The following is a 22,321-nucleotide window of genomic DNA, read 5'->3' as shown; positions in this document are numbered from 1 at the left end:
CATTCTCAATTTCTGTGTATTGTCCATATTTGCTAAAGAACACAGTATTCTTAGGCTTTCTCTATGCATGTTTTCCAAAATAATATTTCTGTGTGTCTATGTGTGCTGAGTTGATCATCTCCTCCAAATCATTATGCCCTAAGTCATTGTTTGAACAAGTAGCATGTCTGGAGAACATTAACTCCTTCACTTAACTACTTTTATTCCAATTTTCCTTTTTACATTCAGTTGCCATTTTCATTACACTGGATTGAAAGAGGTGAATTTTATAAAGTTTGGAGCCTCTTTTAGGTGTGATTAGAGCAAGAACTCTGAGAAATGCATCTTTAATTAGCAAGGATGTTGGGGATTTATCATCTTGCACATTGACATTTAAACGGGTCTTGTCCCTGGTTAGGAGAAGCATTTCTGAATCCAAATAAGTAATGCCAGTTGATTTCAGTAATTTCAAAAGCTGCAATGCTACACAACAGCAAAATCTGCATTTAGAAATCATCTCTGCAGCCTGAGTGTGTTCTGGGGGTCAGACTTCAGCATCTTCCACTGTGGGCAGTGGAGAGCACTCCCCAGTGTGATGGAAACAGGTCAGGACTTGGCATTGCGATGCATGAGCTGAAATAGCTTTTCTAACATTTATTTCTACCTTAGGTTAGACTACTTAGGATTCTCACTAAACTTCTTAAGGATCATGGGCTTCTTGTGGGGATTTATAACCATAAGGTATGTAAGAAACTATTTCACAGGTGGAACAAAGGCATATATATGTAAGACAATATCAATGTATCAGTCATATGTGTATTTCTATGACTGGCCTACAATACTCTGGTTATTTCTATGATCCTAAGAAAGCGGGAGAACATCTTTGGGCTGGCAATGCCATTTACCCCTCAGCACTGAAAATGTTCTGGCATTTCTCAATCTTCTCTGAATGCTGCTATCGACTCCAGGTAAATTATAACTCATGAAGGCCTGACTCTGCTGTGCTGACTCTGCAAAGTGGGATGGTTTTCTGCAGTATCTGTGATGAGCTTTCAACCTCCCAAGCTAGAAGGTAGTAAGAGGCACTGTTTCTTGCTCTTTGCTCTTGACCCAAAGAAATTGATGACAATTAACCAACACATATTTCTCTTCCTCAGCTCTTTCCCCCTTTCCCCCAAGGCCCCTACCTAATCCATCCTGGAATTCCTTCCAAACTGGATTCAGACTCAGAATCCTCCTCAGCCTAGCACTCCAGGAAGCTACCACTCATCAACCTTAGTTGGTATCTGAAACCTATTGGCTGTATCTGGCCTAGTTCTTTATCTACACAACTAATGTCCTTTATTGGCTTTTCTTCCTGCTTTTAATGTGCAAATGCCCACAGGGTAGCTAGTGGCTTCTTCACATCCAGATTCTGGCAATGTCTATAAATAGCAGTTCCCTACAGGGAGAGGGGAGACTGAGAGAGTGAAGGAAGTTTTCCTCCTACTTTTCCAGGTGAACAAAGCCTACCTACAGTTTCATCTCTTGGCTGTTCTGACTTTTGGCTACCAGAGGGTTCTTATTTTCCTGGCTGCTGAAACACACCCGAATGTTCTTCAGAGTAGCTGTCTGAGCAATATCCATGTACGTGTTAACTGGGGGGTGATGGTTCACACTCATTCTACCGATCAATGATACTAATCTACACCTCCAATTCTTTTCCATTTTAAACTCATGGTTATAGCATCTGCTGTGAATGTTTGCTAAGAATGGTTTCCTTTTCCCCATGTCCTTTAATTTTTATGTTTTACTCCATATTACATCATTAAATCTTATGTAGGCACTTCCAATGAAGGCTTAAATGCAATGCCAGCTTTAGAATATCTTTTCCCTGTAAGTTACTTTCCTAAGATTTTATTTCAACTTCCTCATTTGCTCTTAGAAGAGGAGAAATCAGTTCACACTTCATTAGCATGCAAAACCTGAAAAGCTCACAATTTTTTGGTATGAAAACATGTTTTTTATAAATCCCAAAAGCCAGAGGGGGAAGAAAAAACAACACTGAAAGATACCAAAGGAAAAGTACTGTCTTACTAAAGAGAGGCCTCCCTCTTTGCTGTATGTGTTAATGAACACTGCTCTTCTCTCCTGACCCCAGTCCCTGCCTGCCAGCACGCTGGCATTTATTTGGAATATTCCTCATGCTGTAAATTACAACTTGACAACATCCTCTCAATGTATCCAGTTCATGTTACATGATGATTAGCAAAAATAATTACAGGAGGATCCAAAAGCTTGGACAGTGTTGTGACAGGAGATGGAAGCAGAGGGAGTTGATTGAAACAGAAATTGATCACAGAAGATGATCAATTTCAAGTATGAAGAAATAATCCTTGAAAAGACACCCAGGGAAAGCCCATGATTTAAATATACAATTAAAGATGGAGAGAAAAAAACAAGCTAACCTTGTGTCCCAATATTTTGAATAACTTACAAATAGAGAGAGGAAGAGAAAACGCATATTTATGGGGTGTCTAAAATGCAGTTGGCCCTTTGCCGGCAGGGAGGTTTCCCTTCCAAATCTGATCCTTTACAGAGCCCAGTTTCCAGTGGAATGCAGCATTATAACCATAGGGGAGTGCTGTTCTGAATCTCAGATCCACTGGATCCTCCTGGTATTACTTCCTAAGGTGCTCAGCACCTGGAAACCTTCCACGTGCCCAGGCCCTCCATCATTCCATCCATCTCACTCCCATGTTTACCTAAACTTGCTCCCGCCTAATGGAAGCTTGGAAGGAATCTAATAAATTCATTGTTTAATTGCTGACAATTACTTAGACGATTTATCTTTCCTAGAGCTGTTGGATTTTAACAGGGAGAATCCACTTGGCCCCACAAGGCACTCTCTAAATGTAGAACTTCACACTTACATGAAAGGAGGAGATATGTGGAGAATTATTTAGGGTATCTTACAGTACTCTCTCCCAAATAGTCTCTTACAGTGTCTTTGAAATGACATTGAGAACATTGCCAGCAACCTTGCCTGATTTTAGGATTAGCTAAAGGTAGAGCAATATGGCAAAAAGATTACAAGCCTCAGACTCACACAGCACTGCCTCTGCCAGCTACTCTCAGTGTGATTTAAGGTAAATTTTTTAGTTTCTCTGACACTCAGCTTTATCAGATGTAAAAAGGATAAAGATATGCTTATAACAATGAGGATTAAATGACTTGATTTTCCATTTTAATACAGCATATGTTTTCCCAAAATCTCTCTTTCTGCAAAACCATCTTATGAGAGAGAGAAAAGAAAGATTGTGGGCATCCTGTACAGCAGCCAAGCCAAGGGCCTTTTTCTTTCCTGTTGCAATTTTTAATTCTTATGTCACTATTCTGATTACTCCTTGGCTAGGAAACGTCATATGAACAAACATAACTACTCTTTATACTGACATTACTCTCTATGTACCAATGAAATTTGAGCTAACTGATATTATAAAACAAGTGTTATAAAACAGACTAAATATAAAATGACTTAGGGAAAAGGAAAACATATATATATTAGTTAGGTGTAATTTTCCTTTGCTTCTTAATTCTTTGGAAGCCATAGAGACTCAATACCACAAAGAAAATTATTTCCTTTCTTGTTCCTTAGCCTGAGACAAAGGGATACATGTGTCGGACTTCATTCTCTCCATATATTAAGCTCTTTAAGCAGGTGTAATATTAAAATATTTTAGTTGACTGGCCTTGGGACCAGTCAATCAGAAAGCTGCTCTGGCCTGGAGCTGACAGTGCCAGGGAGAGTCCTGCCAGTGAGGTGCCGTCTCTTTAGTTTCTGGGGCTCCCAGCAGGTCAAGGTATTCTGAGTGATAGCTGGGTAGGGGTGTAATACTGGCAAGATGCAGGATTGTGTGTGTTTACAATAAGTTTTTCAATGTTTTAAAATATAATTTCCATGTAATATTAGCCTTGTCTCTTTAACTTTCTAGTTGTTTTGCTCATGACACCCAGAAACCATAGAACCAAAGCTAGCCAGAGTTGCCATCTGTCTGGCTCAGGGAGGGTCACAGGTTATTCAGATCCATTATAGAAAAGACGGCTTTACCTTCCAGGAGCATCCCCTTTCTCATCAAACCACACCTCCTCTCCAGACACACCGATGAACGTGGACTTGATGAGGAAGTCCAGGAGTTTACTGCCGTCGATGGGCTTCATGGCATCGCAGAGGCCCACGTGGCCGGGGCACAGGGCATGGTGCATGTTCTGCAGCCCGTGGGCCATGGCGTAGATGGCATTGATGACAAAGCCCATCTTACTGTCCTGGACGTAGTTTTCTTCTAAGCTTTCATTGCCTGTAACATAAAAGTAGATTGCTGCCAAGGCTGCAGTAATGGAGTCTAGGCCTGCAGGTGTAATTCTCCAGTGCTTTTCAAGGCTCTCAGAGGAAGGGAAAGCCAAGCTCACCTGTTCAAGCGTTGCGACTAGCTCTAGTATATTCTGTGTGCAAATAGTTTATTCGGTTTTATTTTCTAACTTCGATAATGGTTTTATAGCATATAAAACAGACTCCATAGAGGTGAAAATTTAAGAAAAACAAAAACAAAACCTTTCAAATATTGCAAGAAAATCCTTAAGGAGCAATGGGAATAGCGCTTATTACCTCTTGGTTCATGGAGACTTATATTAAAATTCTTCCTATATTGCAGTACAGGAAAAATATTCTTGATAACCTCTATAGAAACTCACACTCCATAGTAAATCAATTTGTGCATTATCAAAACCCTGATATTTTCTTTGGGTGATCTCTAGGGTCACAGAAACCCAGAGCAAGAAGAAGAGCTACATAGTATGAATCTCTTCTTATATATGACTGACAGTACAAAAATACTTGAATCAGATTTGCTTGTTATTAGAAACTCAGGTAAAATAATTTATTGATGGAAGAGTCCTACTATATACTTTAGCCTTTAGCTTTTACCAGTGAATTTCAAAAATCCTACAATAATCTCTGCCTATGTCACAGGTGATCAAAGGCTCCCCAAGGGCCAAGCACTTTCAAAAGAACAGAATTGCATTATAGATGAGTTACATAGCAGAAGTCTAAACTTCAGCACTTACACATGGATGAGAAATTCAGAGACCAATTGGCCTTACTGAAATAAAAGGAACGGGTTTGGGAAACAAAATAGATTTGGAGCACACCACTGGCATAATTCAGAGATTTTATATTTAGTTCCAGAAATTTGCCTCTCTCTATAGCGGGCTTTCCCTCCCCACTTGACTTGATAGTGAGGAGTCTACACAATGTGTGATCCAGGTGCGAGAAGCTGGGAAAGTTGGCGAGTTCATCTGCACGTGAGGTTGAGAACAACGTGAGGCTCTGGGCACCCCGACCAGCTGACCTTTGTGTTCTAGCCTAAATAGGCCGCTGGACACTAAGGTTCCTGAACTCGAGAGCAACACAAAGTATTAAGGAAGCTGTTGCTTAATAAGAAATTGTTAAAGTGTGATTTGCTAAAGTATTATTTTTCCAATTGGAAAAAGAACATTTTCTGAGAGGAAATAAGGAGTAAGCGAGGCACAAAGGGCATTTTAAAATCAAACCACACAAAAATAAGTATAGAGAGTTCCATAAAACAGAAAGCAAACATCCTGCAAAAACTGTAAAGTCATTGAAAAGGGGTAACTTACGTTTGTCAGCCAGAACCCTGGCTCTCAACGTTAGTTTGCGTGCCGTTTCATCTCATTTATATCAGGGCATAAAAGAGATGGATTGATGCCCTGTGTTTGATACATTTTCAACATGCCTTTAAAGACTGCCCCAAACCCCCAGGTGCTGGAGCTAAATGTTAAAAGCTGGTCGAATTAGAGAAATTAGCAGGACTTAAAGAAGGAAAGGAAAAAAATAGACAAAAATCGAGTGGCAAAATCGCCTTCAAGGCAGCAGCCACTTCAAGGGTTCTTGTCAATACTAAAGCCATCCACTGGAAGTTGCAGCTATTGATGTCGATCCAGGCGCAAACTAAGAAAATATGAAAATGAACACATGGAGTTCTTCACCAACAGGAAACTTCCCTATTTTGGACAAGCCTTATGGACACTGAGTTGTTTTTTTTTTGTTGTTTTTTTTTTGTTTGTTTGTTTGTTTTTTTGCTGTGGTAACTGATTTAAATAACTAATATATTTTAAAAATTATGTTGGTGTCCCCAGTACAAATTTCCTAAGCTGTGGGTTGTCTAGAGGATGTGTTATTCATCAGCATAGAGGCTATAAGAGTTCTTGGCTTTCCTGAGGTCAGTTTTCCTTTTGATCCGTATCTAGGGTGATTACATAACTATTGTCCAAACTGGGTCACTTTTGAAAGTGAAGTGAGTGGTGACTATTCTGGAAACACAGGGGTGAACAAGGCAAATTGGTCAAATGGTGACACATCTCTTGAGCCATGCTGCTCCCTAACTGTATCTATTTAGTGATGTTATACATATGTATATATACATACAGATGCAACAAAAATCAGTACAAATATTATTAATTTAACATTTTTACATGTATCTAATTTTAATAAGAGATGAACACATCATTAGTACTTGCTACTGTTTGGTGTTTGTTATGTACGATACTCACAGAATGAGTTCACGATAATCTTGCCAAACAGACATTCATCTTGCCATTTATGAGTGAGGGAAAGGTGGTGGCATCCAGATGCCCCTTGACCCTTGGTGTTCCTGTTACGCTCAGCAGCAGCACAAGTGCAGGTACAGAAATCTAGAGAGGCGGTGCTCTTCTGGTGACAGAGGACAGGGCATCCTGCTGTCACCAGTATCGCTGTCAAGCTGGTTTGGGGTTTCTCCCTGAGATTGTTTCAGATGTGCACAGCTGTCTCTCTGACTAGAAGCACTGGCATGCAATCTATCAATCGCAAACTATGACAGAGAAGCCATCCTGTCAGTGTTTATCCTGCAGACAGCCAGGAGGCCAGGCACATGTTTCCAGGGAATATTTGTAACTCATACCATTTCCAAAATAAACACAAAGAGCTTGCAGAGCTTGTCAATCTGAAGTGAGCCCATGCACTTGCCTACCCTGTCAGTCCACTGGGTCCACACGTGAGGAGGATGTTGCCATCAGTAAGAACTCCTCCGCTCCCACCCAGCTCAGTAGGAACTATCATTTGGGAAGGAGTGACAGAGAGAAAATCATCTGGCCTTTACAGGACCATTCTCTTTGCCATAGCAACTGTCCCAGATAATGTTGCAAGGATCTATCATCAAACCAACAGAATATGTTACAGGTTTTCCTGACCAGTGTGAATAGAATATCCAAACTAATAATATCGTCACTTGGTAAGAAGGGGAAAACATTTTTAATTCCCTAAGGTTTAGTGCCTTTTCATAACACTAGTCTAAGCATTATTAGAGAGAAGGGGGTTTTATGATTCATTTTTCTATGGTGTATTAACTGTTATAGACCACTAGGGTGTTATTAAGGCATTACCTTTTCTAATACACTAAATGGAATCAAATAATTATACTTTACTGTGTTTATTTACCTTCAAAAGAATACCTGCCTGGTACTTCACAATGGATTGTGAAAATATCTACTTTGATTCTAAAATAGCAATCTTGTTCTCATTGTGAACCCACAACAAGGGCTATAAATTGTTGCCTGAGAACAGCAGCCTGCAGGGCCTCCACGGGGTAGGGACCCAGGGTGCACCCTCTGGAAACAGGAAATTCATGGTGGTTGGGAGGAGGGTCAGCAATTCTATCCACTGACAGTTAGGACAGCTATTCAGCAGAGTGGCAGAGCAGAAAGAACTCTGGACTGAGCACCTGAACACCTGGGACCCAGGGGCAGTTCTGCCATAATATGTCAACAATGAGCCATGGAACTTGGACAAGGGTCTACACCTCCTTGGGTCTCTGTTTCCCAACTTAAAAAAAAAAAAAAAAACACCACAAGCGGATCAGATTATCTTTCTGAAGTTCTCTTTCCCCGCTAAAGTTTCTATGCTTCGCTTCTCCAATTCCACATTTACTGGTACTTGGCAAAGCCATTCCCATACACTAGGCTCAGTGTTACTAGGATCTTTTTTAATCCTTGCACGGCTGTGTGAGGTAAGTTCTGTTATCAGCATTTTACAAAGGAGGAAGACTAAAGCACAGAGAGGTTAGGAAAATATGCCCTCCTTTCCCTTCAATTAATGCCGTCTGTTTTTGTGAAGAGGCGCCTGTTGAGTAACACCAAGGCTTTCTAGCTCACCTAATGGGAAGAAAAGGGGATTCATCTTATTGGGATATTGACAAAAAGAAACTGGGCGTGCTCAGCTCAGCCTCTTTCTCTCACTGGGAGGCAGACACTTGAAAACACTCAAAGATTCTGGTTGGTTCTCTGGCAAATTCTTTTGTTTTCTATGCACATAATCACATGACTAATAAGACATATTTTATCATCATTTGACTCCTGGCTCTACTTCTTAGTTGGATCCAAATTTGGAAAGGAATTACACTGGCTGTCACACTGAAATCTCATGGGGCATGAATTCAAGGTCACACAGCTAGCAAGGACAGAGGCAGTGGCCTCCTGAGCTGGACCTGGGCCCCCCAAGCAGCATTGTGCAAGCAAGTAGCATCCTTACCCAAGCACTGGAGCAGTCCCATAACAGACAAGACGTTCCTTAAAACAAAGAAGTATTACGGGAAACATTGGCAAACATAACTGTCCCTGGAGAAAATATTTTTCTGATTCCTTGGCATTTGTAGCTCTCCACTGCCTTCTTTTATCTGACAGCATTATACACTCAATAAATAATTTTGTATAATCTCAATTCATATCGAAATACAAAGAGGGTTGAAATTATTTTATATTGTTAAAATATCAAGCAAAGAAAATAAGTCATCCTCCTTTAAAGGACCCAAATGTTAAAATAATTGAAGGAAATTGAATCAGGTAATTTTAAAATAATTACCTCAAAGAACTAAAATGCCCTCAATTTTTCTTGAAGGCCTAGGCTACTAAAATTTTTTAATACTTTTCCAGAGAGAATTTGCATTCTCAATAGTCTAGCCCACATGCGGCTCTTTGGACCCTTGAGTGTGGCTCTTCCTAAGCCTTAGGAGTACCCTAATCAAGTTAATAACAATGTACCTACTTATATAGTTTAAGTTCAAAAAATTTGGCTCTCCAAAGAAATTTCAATTGTTGTACTGTTGATATTTGGCTCTGTTGACTAATGAGTTTGCCGACCACTGGTCTAGCCTCATCCATGCTCAAGTCTAAGACCTATGAGTTTTTTGTTTCCTCTGACTCTGTATTTTCTTTTTCCCCTATAAAATTTCCTCTGCTCACATCACAGAAAAATATGATCCTTCCACTATTTCTTCTTTTTCATTTATTAAAATGTAAATAAACCTCTATGTAGGATGGAAGAGAAGAAAAAAATATCATTTAATCGAGCACATGTTATTATCACTGTTATTAGTTGAATTTTTATTGCCTAAACCCACCTGCTTCTAACATATGTGAACAATATAGACATTTTTTCTAAACACATCATCACAATCTATTGTTAAGAAAGAAATCCCCCAGTTATATAACACATGAACTGCATGCTCCCTGCAAACTGATGATAATTATGGTAAGCTTTCAATTCCCTGAAAATACAATGGTATTTTAGCTAATGTGTATTTCAAAAAATATGGTGTATGTGAAAAAGAAATGAGGGCAATCGCTGGTATGTTGAAGTGATGCTGAGGATCATCAGTTCATAGCATTCCGTGGAACTGTGGGGCTCTTTGTTTGTCTACAGAGAGAAAACAAGGGCAGCTTGACGTGTGCCTTTGCCTTTGTTATTGATCTGGCATAAAACAGTGGAATGGAGTTATAAACCACTCCCCCTGGAGTAACTAATCTTTTGCAGGTCTGCAGTAAGCATTTGGCAGGTAATTGTAGAGATGGAGTATGTTACAGAGAGCTGGCTGCTTTAGCCAATGTGGGAAGTTAGAGTGTTGTTAAAATTCATCAGGAACCAACTCCCTTCTCAGCAGCCTGCTGGGTCAGAAGCCTTGCCAAGCCTCTCCCAGTCTCTAAGGAGGGGTATCTATGCTAATAGCATCACTTCTGCTTATTTATGGGTAATAGGAAACATGCTTTCTTTTACATATGCAAAGGATTTTCATGATTTAGTGTGATTATGGTTCATTGTGAGTTCTTGTCTATTGTGTGTTTCTTTTTATTATCTCTTGTTTCATGCTACTGTGATTAGATTTAACTAATAGGTCAGAGTGGGGTTTGCAGAAATACAAGGACTATGTGTGAAAACTCTATCATCGATGTTCAACCTTTTTCATCTCATGGCACACATAAACTAATAACTAAAATTCTGCAGCACAGTGAAAAATATATTTTTTTGCTCATATGACACAAAATAGGGGTAATTTTGATTTATTCACACCAGATGGCTATTGTTGTGTTGGCGGTTGTCATTTTTTATTTGACAACCTAAGAGAAAAGAGGTCAGTGCCCCTGATTAAATAGTCAGGTATTGCATGTTTTAAAAATTCTTGTGCCACACAGGTTAAAAATCACTGCTACTTATCTCTTATGTATTTAATTAGCATCTAATATAGCATCTTCTGATAACCAACATAGAGTCTTGTTTATTACAAAAGCAAAACCATAAAAGTATAGCACTGTAAATCTATTTTTATGATTGACTTCTGATTAATACCATACAATTTCTATAATTTGACAAAATGCTGTACATAAAAAGTCTACTTTTGGACATATTAAAGAATTCATATCCTTTAGCTTTTTTTCTGAAATTCGTATGCCAGATAGATAAAGTGAGAGTTTGGAATAGAAGCCTGGATGACTCTGAGGTTTAAATACAGGCCATAAGGTAAACACACCTGCATTACCTAAGAAGGGGACATAATGTGAATTTTCATTTAGAGTTGGTTTCTCCAGGGCACTATCAGTTGATATTTTACATAGATATTTTAGGTGGACTTAGGCCCTGTAGACCACAGCATTATCTGCCCAGCATTGCAGTTGTTGGGATTTCTTGAATGGCATATTGCCTTTTATATGGTGTTTCCCAGCAGCATCTCTTGAGAGAATAAACTCTGGAATTCCTAAGGGCCTAATAACTCATTGCTAGTGAGACTTTAGTCAATATCTGTCACAGAAATTAAAAGAGTAGCTCATAAGATTAATGTTGTCAAGAGCACAGAGGCCAAGAGTTCTTAGCCAGATCTGTTGATAAAACAAATACAGGGTCCAGACTTTATCCAAATCTGCATGATATGTCAACCACTCTCCTCATGTTGTGAAGGGCATATTTACAGAGTCAAGAATGCCAGATATTGGTTCTATAATGAAGGATCACCTTGAGAACTCAGAAGGCTAATCCAAATCTATTAAAATTATATTTAGGAATGAAATATAAACATTATACCTTAGTTGTTCAAATTATTTCTCATGGGCTATGAGTTAACAATTCTGAAATATATGTACTTATAAATCAAGGTTGGATAAATAAATGAATGGAAGGCAGCCAGCAGAAGCCAAGTTTATCACAGTTGGAGTGGGAAAGCTAGAATAAACCATGTGGTGTTGGTGTCAAGATGAAGGCATCAGTATGAATTTAAGTTTAGCTTAACATATATATATAATGAATTTATATAGAAATAATTATACATGCATATTTAGATATGGATTGGTATGCATATATTTCCCAGCTCCATCTATTGTAGCAACAAGCACACCCAGTGCCCAGATCTAGGTTTCTAATGCCATCCTATCTAATAAAAGACAAAAAGGGTAATTGATCATACCTTCACTATGCTTTCCATTGGCTAATCAGTGCCATATGCAAATTAACCGCCATCAAAGATGGCGGCTAATCTGCATACCGCAGGCGGGGCTGGCCAGCGTCAGATGCCATCCGGGCCCCATGTGCGGCCCTGGGTGGCCGGGCTTAGGCGGTGCGATTGCGTCACCTAAGCCCTGCCCCAGCCGGGACCCCGTGTGCCGCCTAAGCCCCTGCTACCTAAGCCACACCCCCAGCCAGGACCCCTGTGTGCCGCCTAAGCCCTGTGCGCCTAAGCCCCGCCCCCAGCCAGGACCCCTGTGTGCTGCCTAAGCCCCACTGCCAGCTGGGACCCCATGGTGATCCCAGAGCAGGCAAGTGCAGAGGGCGGGCAGCCCCCAGGTGGGCCTGCTCCTAGGATCACCATGGCGATTCCAGAGCAGGAAAGTTCCCCAAGGCAGCACCCAGCAGGGCCTGCCCCTGGTCTCTGCAGTGATCTTGTGATCCATGAGCAGGAAAGCGCAGCCTGCAGGCAGCACCCAACCCTGGCCACAGCTCAAGGGACAGAAAAACATGCAGTGGAGGCCAGGAGCTTGAGAGATCAACACAGAGGGGCGCCTGCTCCAAGCCTCCATGGTGTGGCTGGGGGCAGGCCCCCAGCAGACACGCACACTCACACACACACACACACACACACACACACACACACAGCGCCTGCTCTGAGCCTCCAATGCGGCTGGGAGCAGGCCCCCAGGGGACACATACACACACACACACACACACACACACACACACGATGCCTGCTCCAAGCCTCTGCTGCCAGACTGTGGCCGTCAGTAGGACATCCACTGAGGGCTCCCGGACTGTGAGGCGGGCAGGCTGGGCTGAGGGAACCCCACCCCCCAGTGCACGAATTTCGTGCACCGGGCCTCTAGTTATCTAATAAAGGGATTAGGACTCTTTTGGAGAAATAACCAATTTCTACCCTAAATAATGCTGGGGTAGAAAATATACAAGCTAAGCCTGGAGCATCTTATAGTACCAGAAAGTACTTTAAAAACAAAACAATAGAGATATGTCACGGGAACACTAGAGGCAACTGAAAGCTCTCAATGGGCAAAGCTATAATAATTTGAGCAACAAAATAAATAATACAGAATTAGATTGCAATATAAATACTCATGAATCCACTCTGATAAAAAATGTTAATTAAATTAAAAATTTAAAAATGTGGAGAGGAGAGAAATCTATACAGAAAAATTGCAATTTATGTAGATACTCTTCCCTTAAGAAAGTGAAGCATAATTCCCCACCCCTTAAGTATGAAATACACTTAGTGACCCCCTTTGAAAGGGTACAGCATAAAAGGGGGGGTTTAGAAAGACCTGGGAAACACTACCTTAGCCAGGTTATCAATGCTAGCCATCATCATCAGTGTTAAATTGATAGGGTGTACTCTTGATATGCTGATGAGAAAGACACTTCACTTCCTCCCCCAAATCCCTATAATCCCAGTCTGGCTGTGAGAAATACATCAGCCAAATTCAAATTTAGGGACATTCTACAAAATACCTGACCTAAAAACGATCAAGGTCATCAAAAACAAGGGAAGTTCAATAATTTTCACAGCTGAGGAGCCTCAGGAGACATGAAAAAATAAATATAATTTTCAATATTCTAGGTGGTATCCTGGGACAGAACAAAGAAAACTGATGAAATATGAAAAAATATGAAATTTAGTTAATAATAATGTACCATGGTTGGCTCATTAATTGTGGTAAACATAACATAGCAATATGAGATCTTAACAATTGGGAAAACTGGGAGCAGAGTATATGAGAACTCTCTGATATAGATTTGTAACTTTTCTTTAAAACTATTTTAAAATACAAACTTTATTTTTTTAAATATACAAGAATTAGCATCAAACCTGGCCCAGAATTAGGTAAGAAGAGAACATGATCACATGCTTGCAATGTGAGAAGAACTTAATTAGGTGTTTTACATGTATTTTTCATCTAACAATAACTTATGAAATAGGTGATATTACTGATGGAAAATCCAAGGTTTAGTGGCTCAAATGAGTAGTTCCAGACCACACAGCTGGAGAGTGCTGGTGACTATCCCAACACCCAGCTGGCTGATTCCAGAGTTCTGTCTCTTACTTAGTCACAGTCCTCGAGAGGACTTACATTCAGCAGGCTCATGGAAAGATGTGGTATTTGAAACTACATTCATAAATATTTGTGTGTGCAACATGAAATCTGCCTGAATGTAGATTATGTATCATCTATAGAGAGAACTCATACACATTTCCTAATGTGATGAGGTCACTATGATTTATTACAGTGGATGATGCTGATATAGAGGCAGAAATTTTTCCATGGTTCTTTCATATTAATGCTCCATTTATTACTACATAGAAAAGGTTAAAACCAACAGGCAAAATTCATTTGGAAAGAAGCACACTACTAAAAATAAATATTCAATATTTTACGACCCTCAAACTTACCTTGCCACAGGAAACTATTAACTGATTTCCCAAGGTTATATGAGTTCCCAGAATGCTCCAGGATCAATGTTTTTTTAGACACAATTGTTGTCCATGCACTTAAACAGCTAGAAGTGCTTTATTCTTTTCTAAGTGGAAATACCCACTGAAGGTTAACATAAGAATCTAATTAAACAAGTGACCCTGGAGGCAGGCATACAGATTTAGTTGGCAAAAATCAGTTTGGAAGCCATGTGATAAGAACAAACTATGAGGAGGCTCAAAAGTACCACAAGGGATTCTCTCAAACGACATCCATGCTCTGTGCGTGTAGTTGACATAGACTGCTAACCTCACTGTTGGGGTCAGGTCTTTGCAAACTAACCTTGCTCAAAATTATCAAAACACACTCATCAAAAACACTCTTAAGGAGCATATGGAATTTAGCATCTCTGCACCAATATTTCTGTTGACTGTGAGACTTTTAGTGCCTTATGGGAACTTTGCTTTCTAGGATGCCAGGTGTTACACCCTTTTTGGATGATGCTTCAATCATGGGATTCAGTTCAACAGAAATAACTGGGCAACATATCAAGATTCCCCTCCCCCCCCATGGTTTCTAGTTATTCTTAGATGAAGATATATGAGATAAGCACAAATGTAGTCAAGATGATTCTTTGTCTACACTTATTCCTTGTTCATTTTGGTACCCAAAGTGTAACAAAGACAATTATCTCCCATTACACCTTGGAATTTGGATGAAATGAGTGTGCCCCCACCCCTCTATGTATTTATTTGATTCTCAAAAACACATAAACAAGTATCCAACTCTAGAGAGAAGGAGGAGCACAGAGACCCTAACACACACTACCCACTAAGGTTTAAAAGTGTGATAGCAGAAATGATGAACAGGGTTAGTCATAACCAAGGCTACATTAAAGAAAAAAATAATGGATACCTGTAGCTCATCATAAAGGTATAAGTCTAGGCTGATGTACAATATTTAGACCAAAACCTGTGTTGTTTGAGGTCCATCCTAGTTCCAGCTATAAAATTCAGTGATAGTAGAACTTTTTAATACTCTGTGTGTGTGTGTGCATGATTGTGCTTGTGTTCACTAGCACATGCTTTACATTAAATACTGCTATGTGTGTGTGCATTCAAAGAACTGTACTATTTTGAGCTCTGATATTTTTTCAAAATTCTTCAAATGAGCTTGACATAGAAGAAGAAGCTTCCTTCTAATTAACACAGGGCATGCTGAGCTGTCATAGCACTCTGATGAGGTTAGAGATTTGCCATTTGTCCCCCTGAACTGATTTCTTACACAGGGAGGAACAAAAAGGCAGCAACAGAGATAAATTCCATCATTAACTAAAAAGTCAATGTAAAGATTAGTTTGCTGAGAAATGAGCACTGGAGCCAAGGTATGTATATTCACCCTGCATGTGCTCAGAAATATTTGGGAAGAGAAAAACCATGAAATAGACTGATCAGCATGACACTGCCACATTGATCTAGAAGTTTTTCTAGTGATGAGGTCAACAGGAAAACCATTAAAAGCATATCCTCTAAAAACACCGGGCATTGATTTTTCAGCTGTGCCCCCTGATAGCTCAAGAACTATAAAGGAAGGCAATGATGATTTTCCTTCGCCTCAACAACTGCTGAATCAGAATCACCAGGTATTTCTACAACTACTCATGTAGACTGAACAGCATAAAATTGCCTCAGTGGATTTTTTAAAATTATATTAGTACAGAGAGAAAAGACTCTTTTGTGTACCAAGGAATATAATGGTTTATTGTTAAGTTTCTACTGTCCTTAGCTTCTTTGAATGTGATGTAGAGATACATTTTTGATGTCCAGAGTAGACTTGGATATAAAGAGCAAGGATAACTGAGGGCCATTTTGCTTCCAGAAATCCACCACAACACATCCCCTATGCCTAATTGCAAAACCACTATCATATTGTCAGAACAGATCCACCTGCAATTGAAGCATACCTTGCTTGTTTTCATGAAACTAAATAGAGTTCTTAGACAACAATCCTATATAATAAAAGGCTAATATGCAAACCAACTGAACAACTGAACGGCTGGTTGCTATGATACACATTGACCACAAGGGGGCAGACACTCAACGCATGAGCTGCCCCCTGGTGGTCAGTGTGTTCCCACAGGGGGAGCGTCGCTCAGCCAGAAGCTCTCCTGCCTCCACGGTAGCACTAAGGATGTCTGATTGATGGATCCTCTATTAACATGGTTAATAAAGATAGCAATAATAATAGGTATTATTTATTAAATTTTAAATAGCCAGTCAGAGGGTTTTAAATTTGAAGCAATAAGTCAAAGGAAGTCCCTATGCTTTTAGGCCTAATTTCCTTGATGGCTGTCTACAGCAAATATTCTAAGCATCCATAAACTCATGAGTCTTCTTTTAAGCCATAGACACACATGATATCCTGAGGAAGATGGGTGAACTAAGCAAGCAAAGAAAGCAAAGTTAACCTTTTCCCATTTGTTGGAGCTTGGGCCCCACACCAAATTCAGATTAAAACAGACAGGGACAGGCCACATAGAAGCCTTCTTAGACCTGAGCTTGTTAGACTCAAGTAATTTCAGCCCTGATCCATCTTTTCCCTACCCACCCAACCCCAAACTCTCTTGCTCTCTAGACCTCCAAACTTTGAGCTTGGATTATACCATCATTGAAAATATCAACTCATACTTTACCAATAACATCATTGTGCTGTATCTTACAAAAAGAATTTCCTGCCAGAAAAGTGGTTGGAGGCAGTGCTTTTTAAATTTCTGCCATAGCAAACACAGACCCTAAATTCTATGAAAAGCTGGCTTCCCTCCCTCTCCTTCTGTTGAGAACACATCTCAATAAATCATTAGCAAAAGAATTTCTGCTTCTGTTTCTACCTCTCAGGAACTCAATCTAACCTAAGACAAATGACCTGTTATATACCAGACATAGATCATAAGCTCAAGATTCTAAAGCCCTTTCCTCAGGATTGATCATGAGGCACTTTTCTCAACTAATATCAGCATTGGACCCTTTGAAGGTATCTGCTCCAGTGAAGATTGCTGCCTCCACCGTAGATCCACTAAAAAGAATCATGTTATTGAGGCCCAGAGCCCCCTGGAGAGACCCACACAATTTGAAGATTAAGAATGTGGTTCCAGAACTTGGAGTAGAAAGAGGGTATTGATGGAAATTAGTGGGTGGGCAAATAAAGAGAAGAGGGACACAGGAGCTGGAAATTGGGATGAAGCAGAAGTTGAAACAGAATGAATAGTAATGCAATAAGAGGCTTCTCAGTCCTGACAGCAACTTCCCCAGAGAGAGATTCAGAGCTGGGAAATACCTACTAGAGGATTTTGTGTCCTTCATTGACCCTTAGGGCTCCTACTTATAAAATGCGGATAGTGAGGCCTTCCACTTAACAACTTTATATTCATGTAATAGAGACAGACTTAAACAATGTACAAGTGATTTAAACCAGTTGAAAAAAGGACATTACATAAATACAAGTTATGACACTATTAATACCTTCCTGGAGGAGTTTCAAAACCACTGCCAAGTTCTGAAGCCTTACAATCTGCATGAAGCAATAACAAAGTTCAAGAGGTTTCAGATTTGATCTGCAAAATATCAGTCAATGAAAAGAATTTCTTATTCATTTCTAAATTATTCCTAACTGAGTGCAGATAGTACCTATAAAACTTCTGCATCTGAAGACTCTTATTAGCTTTAAGAGTGAGACTGCACAATAGATATTTTTTTCTCATTAAATTTTAGCTGAGTTTCAAAGGAAAAAAAGGGCTTCTAAATGAAAATAAATTCTTTACAGAGGAATTTGTGCAAGAATGAGGTCTGGTCATATATCAATGGAATATTCTTGGGCTGAGAGACAATAAGGTTGTCAAGGCAAAGACCTCATGTTTATAGTGATTTATTAGTGGAAAATAAGGCATCATGGCACTCTAGTGGTGTGTAAAGATGCAGATAATGACATGTCAGGTACTTTCCACACCATATGCCACTCTAGTACAGCATATCTGCTTTCCCTATGACTGTTCCACACCTGCCTGACATAAACTGGTGGGAAGCATGTATGGAAAAAGAACAACAGACTTACTTTCTGGTCTTAGCGTATTCATAGTGACCAATGTAAGCTAGTCATAGTAACTGTAAGTCAATAACAAATTCTGGCCTCAGCTTCCCCATATGTATCCAGGAGGATAATAGGCTATTATATGAGAAAGTTTACATGACATTTGTGTTGTGTGGCTATACACGAGACAATAAATCTTCTGGGCCCAACTTCTTTATCCTGTAAAATAATCTGAATTCTAATTATGCCCAGATCTTTATATTAAAGGTCATCCATAGGTTGAGAACAAAGCCACTCAGTTACCCATGACTGTCACAGGCATTCTAGGGACTAACAAGGATAACTGAAGAGCCACACTTTCTGGTCACTGATTTTTAGTCTCTCATTTCCCAAACCTCACACTGGGGCTAGTCATTAGGCTTGATGTACCCATATTTCATTTCTCAACCACTGTTCAGTCCTGTTAGAATCCTAATTAGCAGTGAAATGGTTGAAGGATGAGAAAGGCAAAGGGAGGAATAATAGAAAATTAGCCTAAGATCAAGGATTTGATAATAATCTGTTTGACTTTTCCCCCATTGTATTTTTCTAGACTTATAGGAAATACATAAGAGAGAGAGAGAGAAAACACACCAGAATCAACATCTCAGGATTTAGGCTTTTGTTTCTGAGATTTTAAGCACTCACAGCCATTACTGCCATTGTTCACACCCATATGAAGAGGAGCTTAACTCCTTCCTCACTGACAGCAAAGATCTATTACCAGGGAACCCAAGTGTCTCCTACCAGCTGAATCCTACCTAATGATGACAGATGATTCACCACAATACTTCCAGGAAATGGAGTAAATCTACTTCTAATTCCTTTCCTGACCATTGTCCCAAATAATATGTACAGATAAGTATTTAGGTTTAATGAAGCACAACTGTGAAAAACACATTTTGTCAATTTGGTAATCTAGGCAATAGATCCTAGAATCGAGAACCATCACAGAGATAGGGGGGAAAGACTTGTTAGTCATGTTAGGAGAAACACACACACACACACACACACACACACACACACACACAACAAACAACAAAAAACAACAGCCCACAAGCAATCACATATGTGAGGTAAACCAGCGTCTGCTAAATGCCTGCAAATACTCCTATGAGAGATGATATTCCAGGCCTATTAGATGGAAGGGGTTGCAGTGATCATTTAACTAAAATAATAAAGGGTCTTTTAGGAAATAGAAAAGGAGTAACAGTTTTTAACTTTTTGTGGTAAGCAGAATGGCCACCTACAGATGCCCAAATCTGGAACCTGTGAATGCTATCTTACATGGCAAAGGTACTTTGCAGATATAACTAAGATTGAGGCCTTTAGAAATACGAGGATTTCTCTGTATTATCCAGGTGGACCCATGTAAACCACAGGAGCCTCACAGGCAGAAAGCTTTTTCTGGCTGGAGATAGAGAAATGTAACAGAGCGCATATTGAAGAGATCTAAAGCGTGAGAGGAACTTGGCCTACCCTTGCTGGAGCAGACATATGGGAAGCATGAAAAAGCATGTGGGAAACTTATAGAAACAGCTGCTGGCTGACACACAGCAAAGAAACAAGGACTTCTGTACTACAACTGCAAAGAACAGAATTCAGTCAACAAACTAAATGAGTTTAGGAAGCATGTATCCACAGAGCCTTCTGAGACACTACACAAGACTCAATTGCGCCATGTCATCCTGTGACTTCTGACCTACAGGACTGTGAGATACTAAAAGGGTGTTATTTTTAAGCTGCTAACTTTGTGATTATTTGTTAAGGCAGCAGTAGGAAACATGCACCTCTCATTAGCTGTTATGCATGATGTATTAGCCTCCAGCCAACTGCAGAAAGTAGAAAATAAAAGACCCCCATGGCGAAACCAACTAGCTTTCTTATTGCATGAAATTGACCTTCACAATAAATATTGCATTCATCTAAAAATGCTTCCCTCTGAATATTTAAGAAATAAAGAAATATTCATGTCCCTGAAATGATAAATAGACAGTGTGCTGTCCATTCTAGTCCTATGATTTTTTTCTGACTTCCAAGTTATCACATACACTGAAAGGCTATTTTTCAACCAATCAGCTGACATTAAGGCCATCCTTCAAGGGCAATTGTTATCCAGACTATATATTTTACTGCCACTTACCACCAGCTCAAAGTCAACTTCATAAACATATAGCTACTGCAAGATCCAGCCATTCTACTTCTAGAATTTGAGCCAAAAGAAATAAAAGCATATTTCTATACAAATACTTGTATATGGATTTTAAAAGCAGCTTTATTTGTAATAACCAAAATCTGGAAACAACTTAAATGCCTATCACCAGATGATGAATGAATAAATTGTGATATATCTATATAATAGAACACTACTCGGCAATTAAAAGGAATGAACTGCTGATATATGCAATACATATTGAATCTCATCACAATAATTATGCTGAGTAGAAGAAGGCAGACAGAAAAGAGTTTACAATGTACAATTTCATTCATATTAAAGTGCAGCAATTGCAAATTAACTATAGTGACAGAAAACCAATAAGTGATTGCTTGTGGATAGGAGTGGGGAAGGATAGGGAGTGTTTGGAGGGAGGAATTTTCAGCATGACACAAAGGAATCTGGGGGGTGATATTCTCATTATTTTGAGAGTCATGATTGCTTTTTGGGCATTTACATATGTCAAAATTTATCAAACTGTGCATTTTAAATATGTGAATTTTACTATTTGGCAATTGTCCTCAATAAAACTATAAAAAAAGGTAAAATAGGGTAAATGAGCCAAACTCCAAGCATATTTGGTCAGACCCATCATAAGAAGGACTATAACGTTTTATGATGGCTGAAATTATAATTTTTACTTTGTGTGAAATTCCCCAGCAGCAAATGTGTACAAGACATGAAATGAAAAACTATACTCCAGATGAGGAGTAAAAATTAATAAACAAAAAATCTCATTTGAAATGGAGTCGGGAGGCTTAAAGAAAAAACTTTCACCCACATGTCACTCAAGGCACACTACTGACACCAACAAGAAGAGATGTGCTTTAGTACAGCAATTAATACTACCACCCCACCTCAGAGGAGGAAGAAAAGACTCCTTCTTGCCAGTAACAGCTTAGCCACTGGGAGACTTCTATAACTCAGTCAATAAAAAGTCACTCTATTTGAAATTTCAGTTTCTTCCAATGAACTCTTTGTTTAAAAAGCCCCTCCCAAGTTCATGAAAGGAGTCCCCTCCTTTGCTTATCTGGACTTGAGCATGGTCCGCCATTAGAGCACATTTCCTGAAATGCAAGTCTTTGTTGTTCCCAAATAAACACATTTTGCTGGAGAAATGTCTGGCTATCTCTTAACTTAAGGTCACAGAAGTAACACGACATATAAAATGTGGAGTAACCCTGTTTGGGACAACCTAAATATATACTTGACTCTTATGCCAGGTTAAACTCTTTATGAAGAACAGCTATAAGTTTTAATCATTAAAAGCATTCACTCTCAAAATTGTTCAGGAAGTAGGCTGGACCATAAAACTTTGGAAATATATAAGTTGATTATTAAGGAGAAAACTGATCTGTCAAAGAATTTTTTTAATACATTGATCCAAATTCTAATAATCATGGGTATAAGAACTTTAAGCCATCTCCAAGTAAGTAGTTTGCAGACATCGTAACAAAGTTCACTAGCATATCCAATATTATGCAACTGTAAGTTAAATGTTTCTATTAAAAGATAAGTGTTTCTATTAAAAAATAAAACATCATCAAGGCCTTTGAGAACAGAATCAAGGTGCATGTACAATAAAAGGATGGAAAACTTATGTCCATGCATCAACTTTTATTAGTTTTAAATGATAGAACATGTACATGTTTCTATAAATCCATCAAATCATTA

At 39.3% G+C, this 22,321-nt stretch overlaps 1 protein-coding gene across 8 annotated transcripts in view; it reads right to left on the bottom strand.

The window, feature by feature from the left end:
• The window catches only part of GRM1 (glutamate metabotropic receptor 1), a 313,949-nt gene that overhangs the window by 57,857 nt on the left and 233,771 nt on the right, over positions 1-22,321 (bottom strand). For all 8 annotated transcript variants that reach the window (XM_070417848.1, XM_070417849.1, XM_070417850.1 and 5 more), the window contains one exon: positions 4,070-4,316. In XM_070417848.1, the coding sequence (XP_070273949.1) occupies positions 4,070-4,316 (247 nt within the window). The remainder of the gene's footprint in view (positions 1-4,069; positions 4,317-22,321) is intronic.

The sequence above is a fragment of the Myotis yumanensis genome, unplaced genomic scaffold (genome assembly GCF_028538775.1).
Source record: "Myotis yumanensis isolate MYYU_CA2020_CCGP unplaced genomic scaffold, mMyoYum1.0.hap1 SCAF_6, whole genome shotgun sequence".
In the NCBI taxonomy this organism is placed as follows: domain Eukaryota; kingdom Metazoa; phylum Chordata; class Mammalia; order Chiroptera; family Vespertilionidae; genus Myotis; species Myotis yumanensis.
The sequence above is the reverse complement of the archived record's forward strand: the minus strand, read 5'-3'. Positions and strand labels throughout refer to the sequence as shown.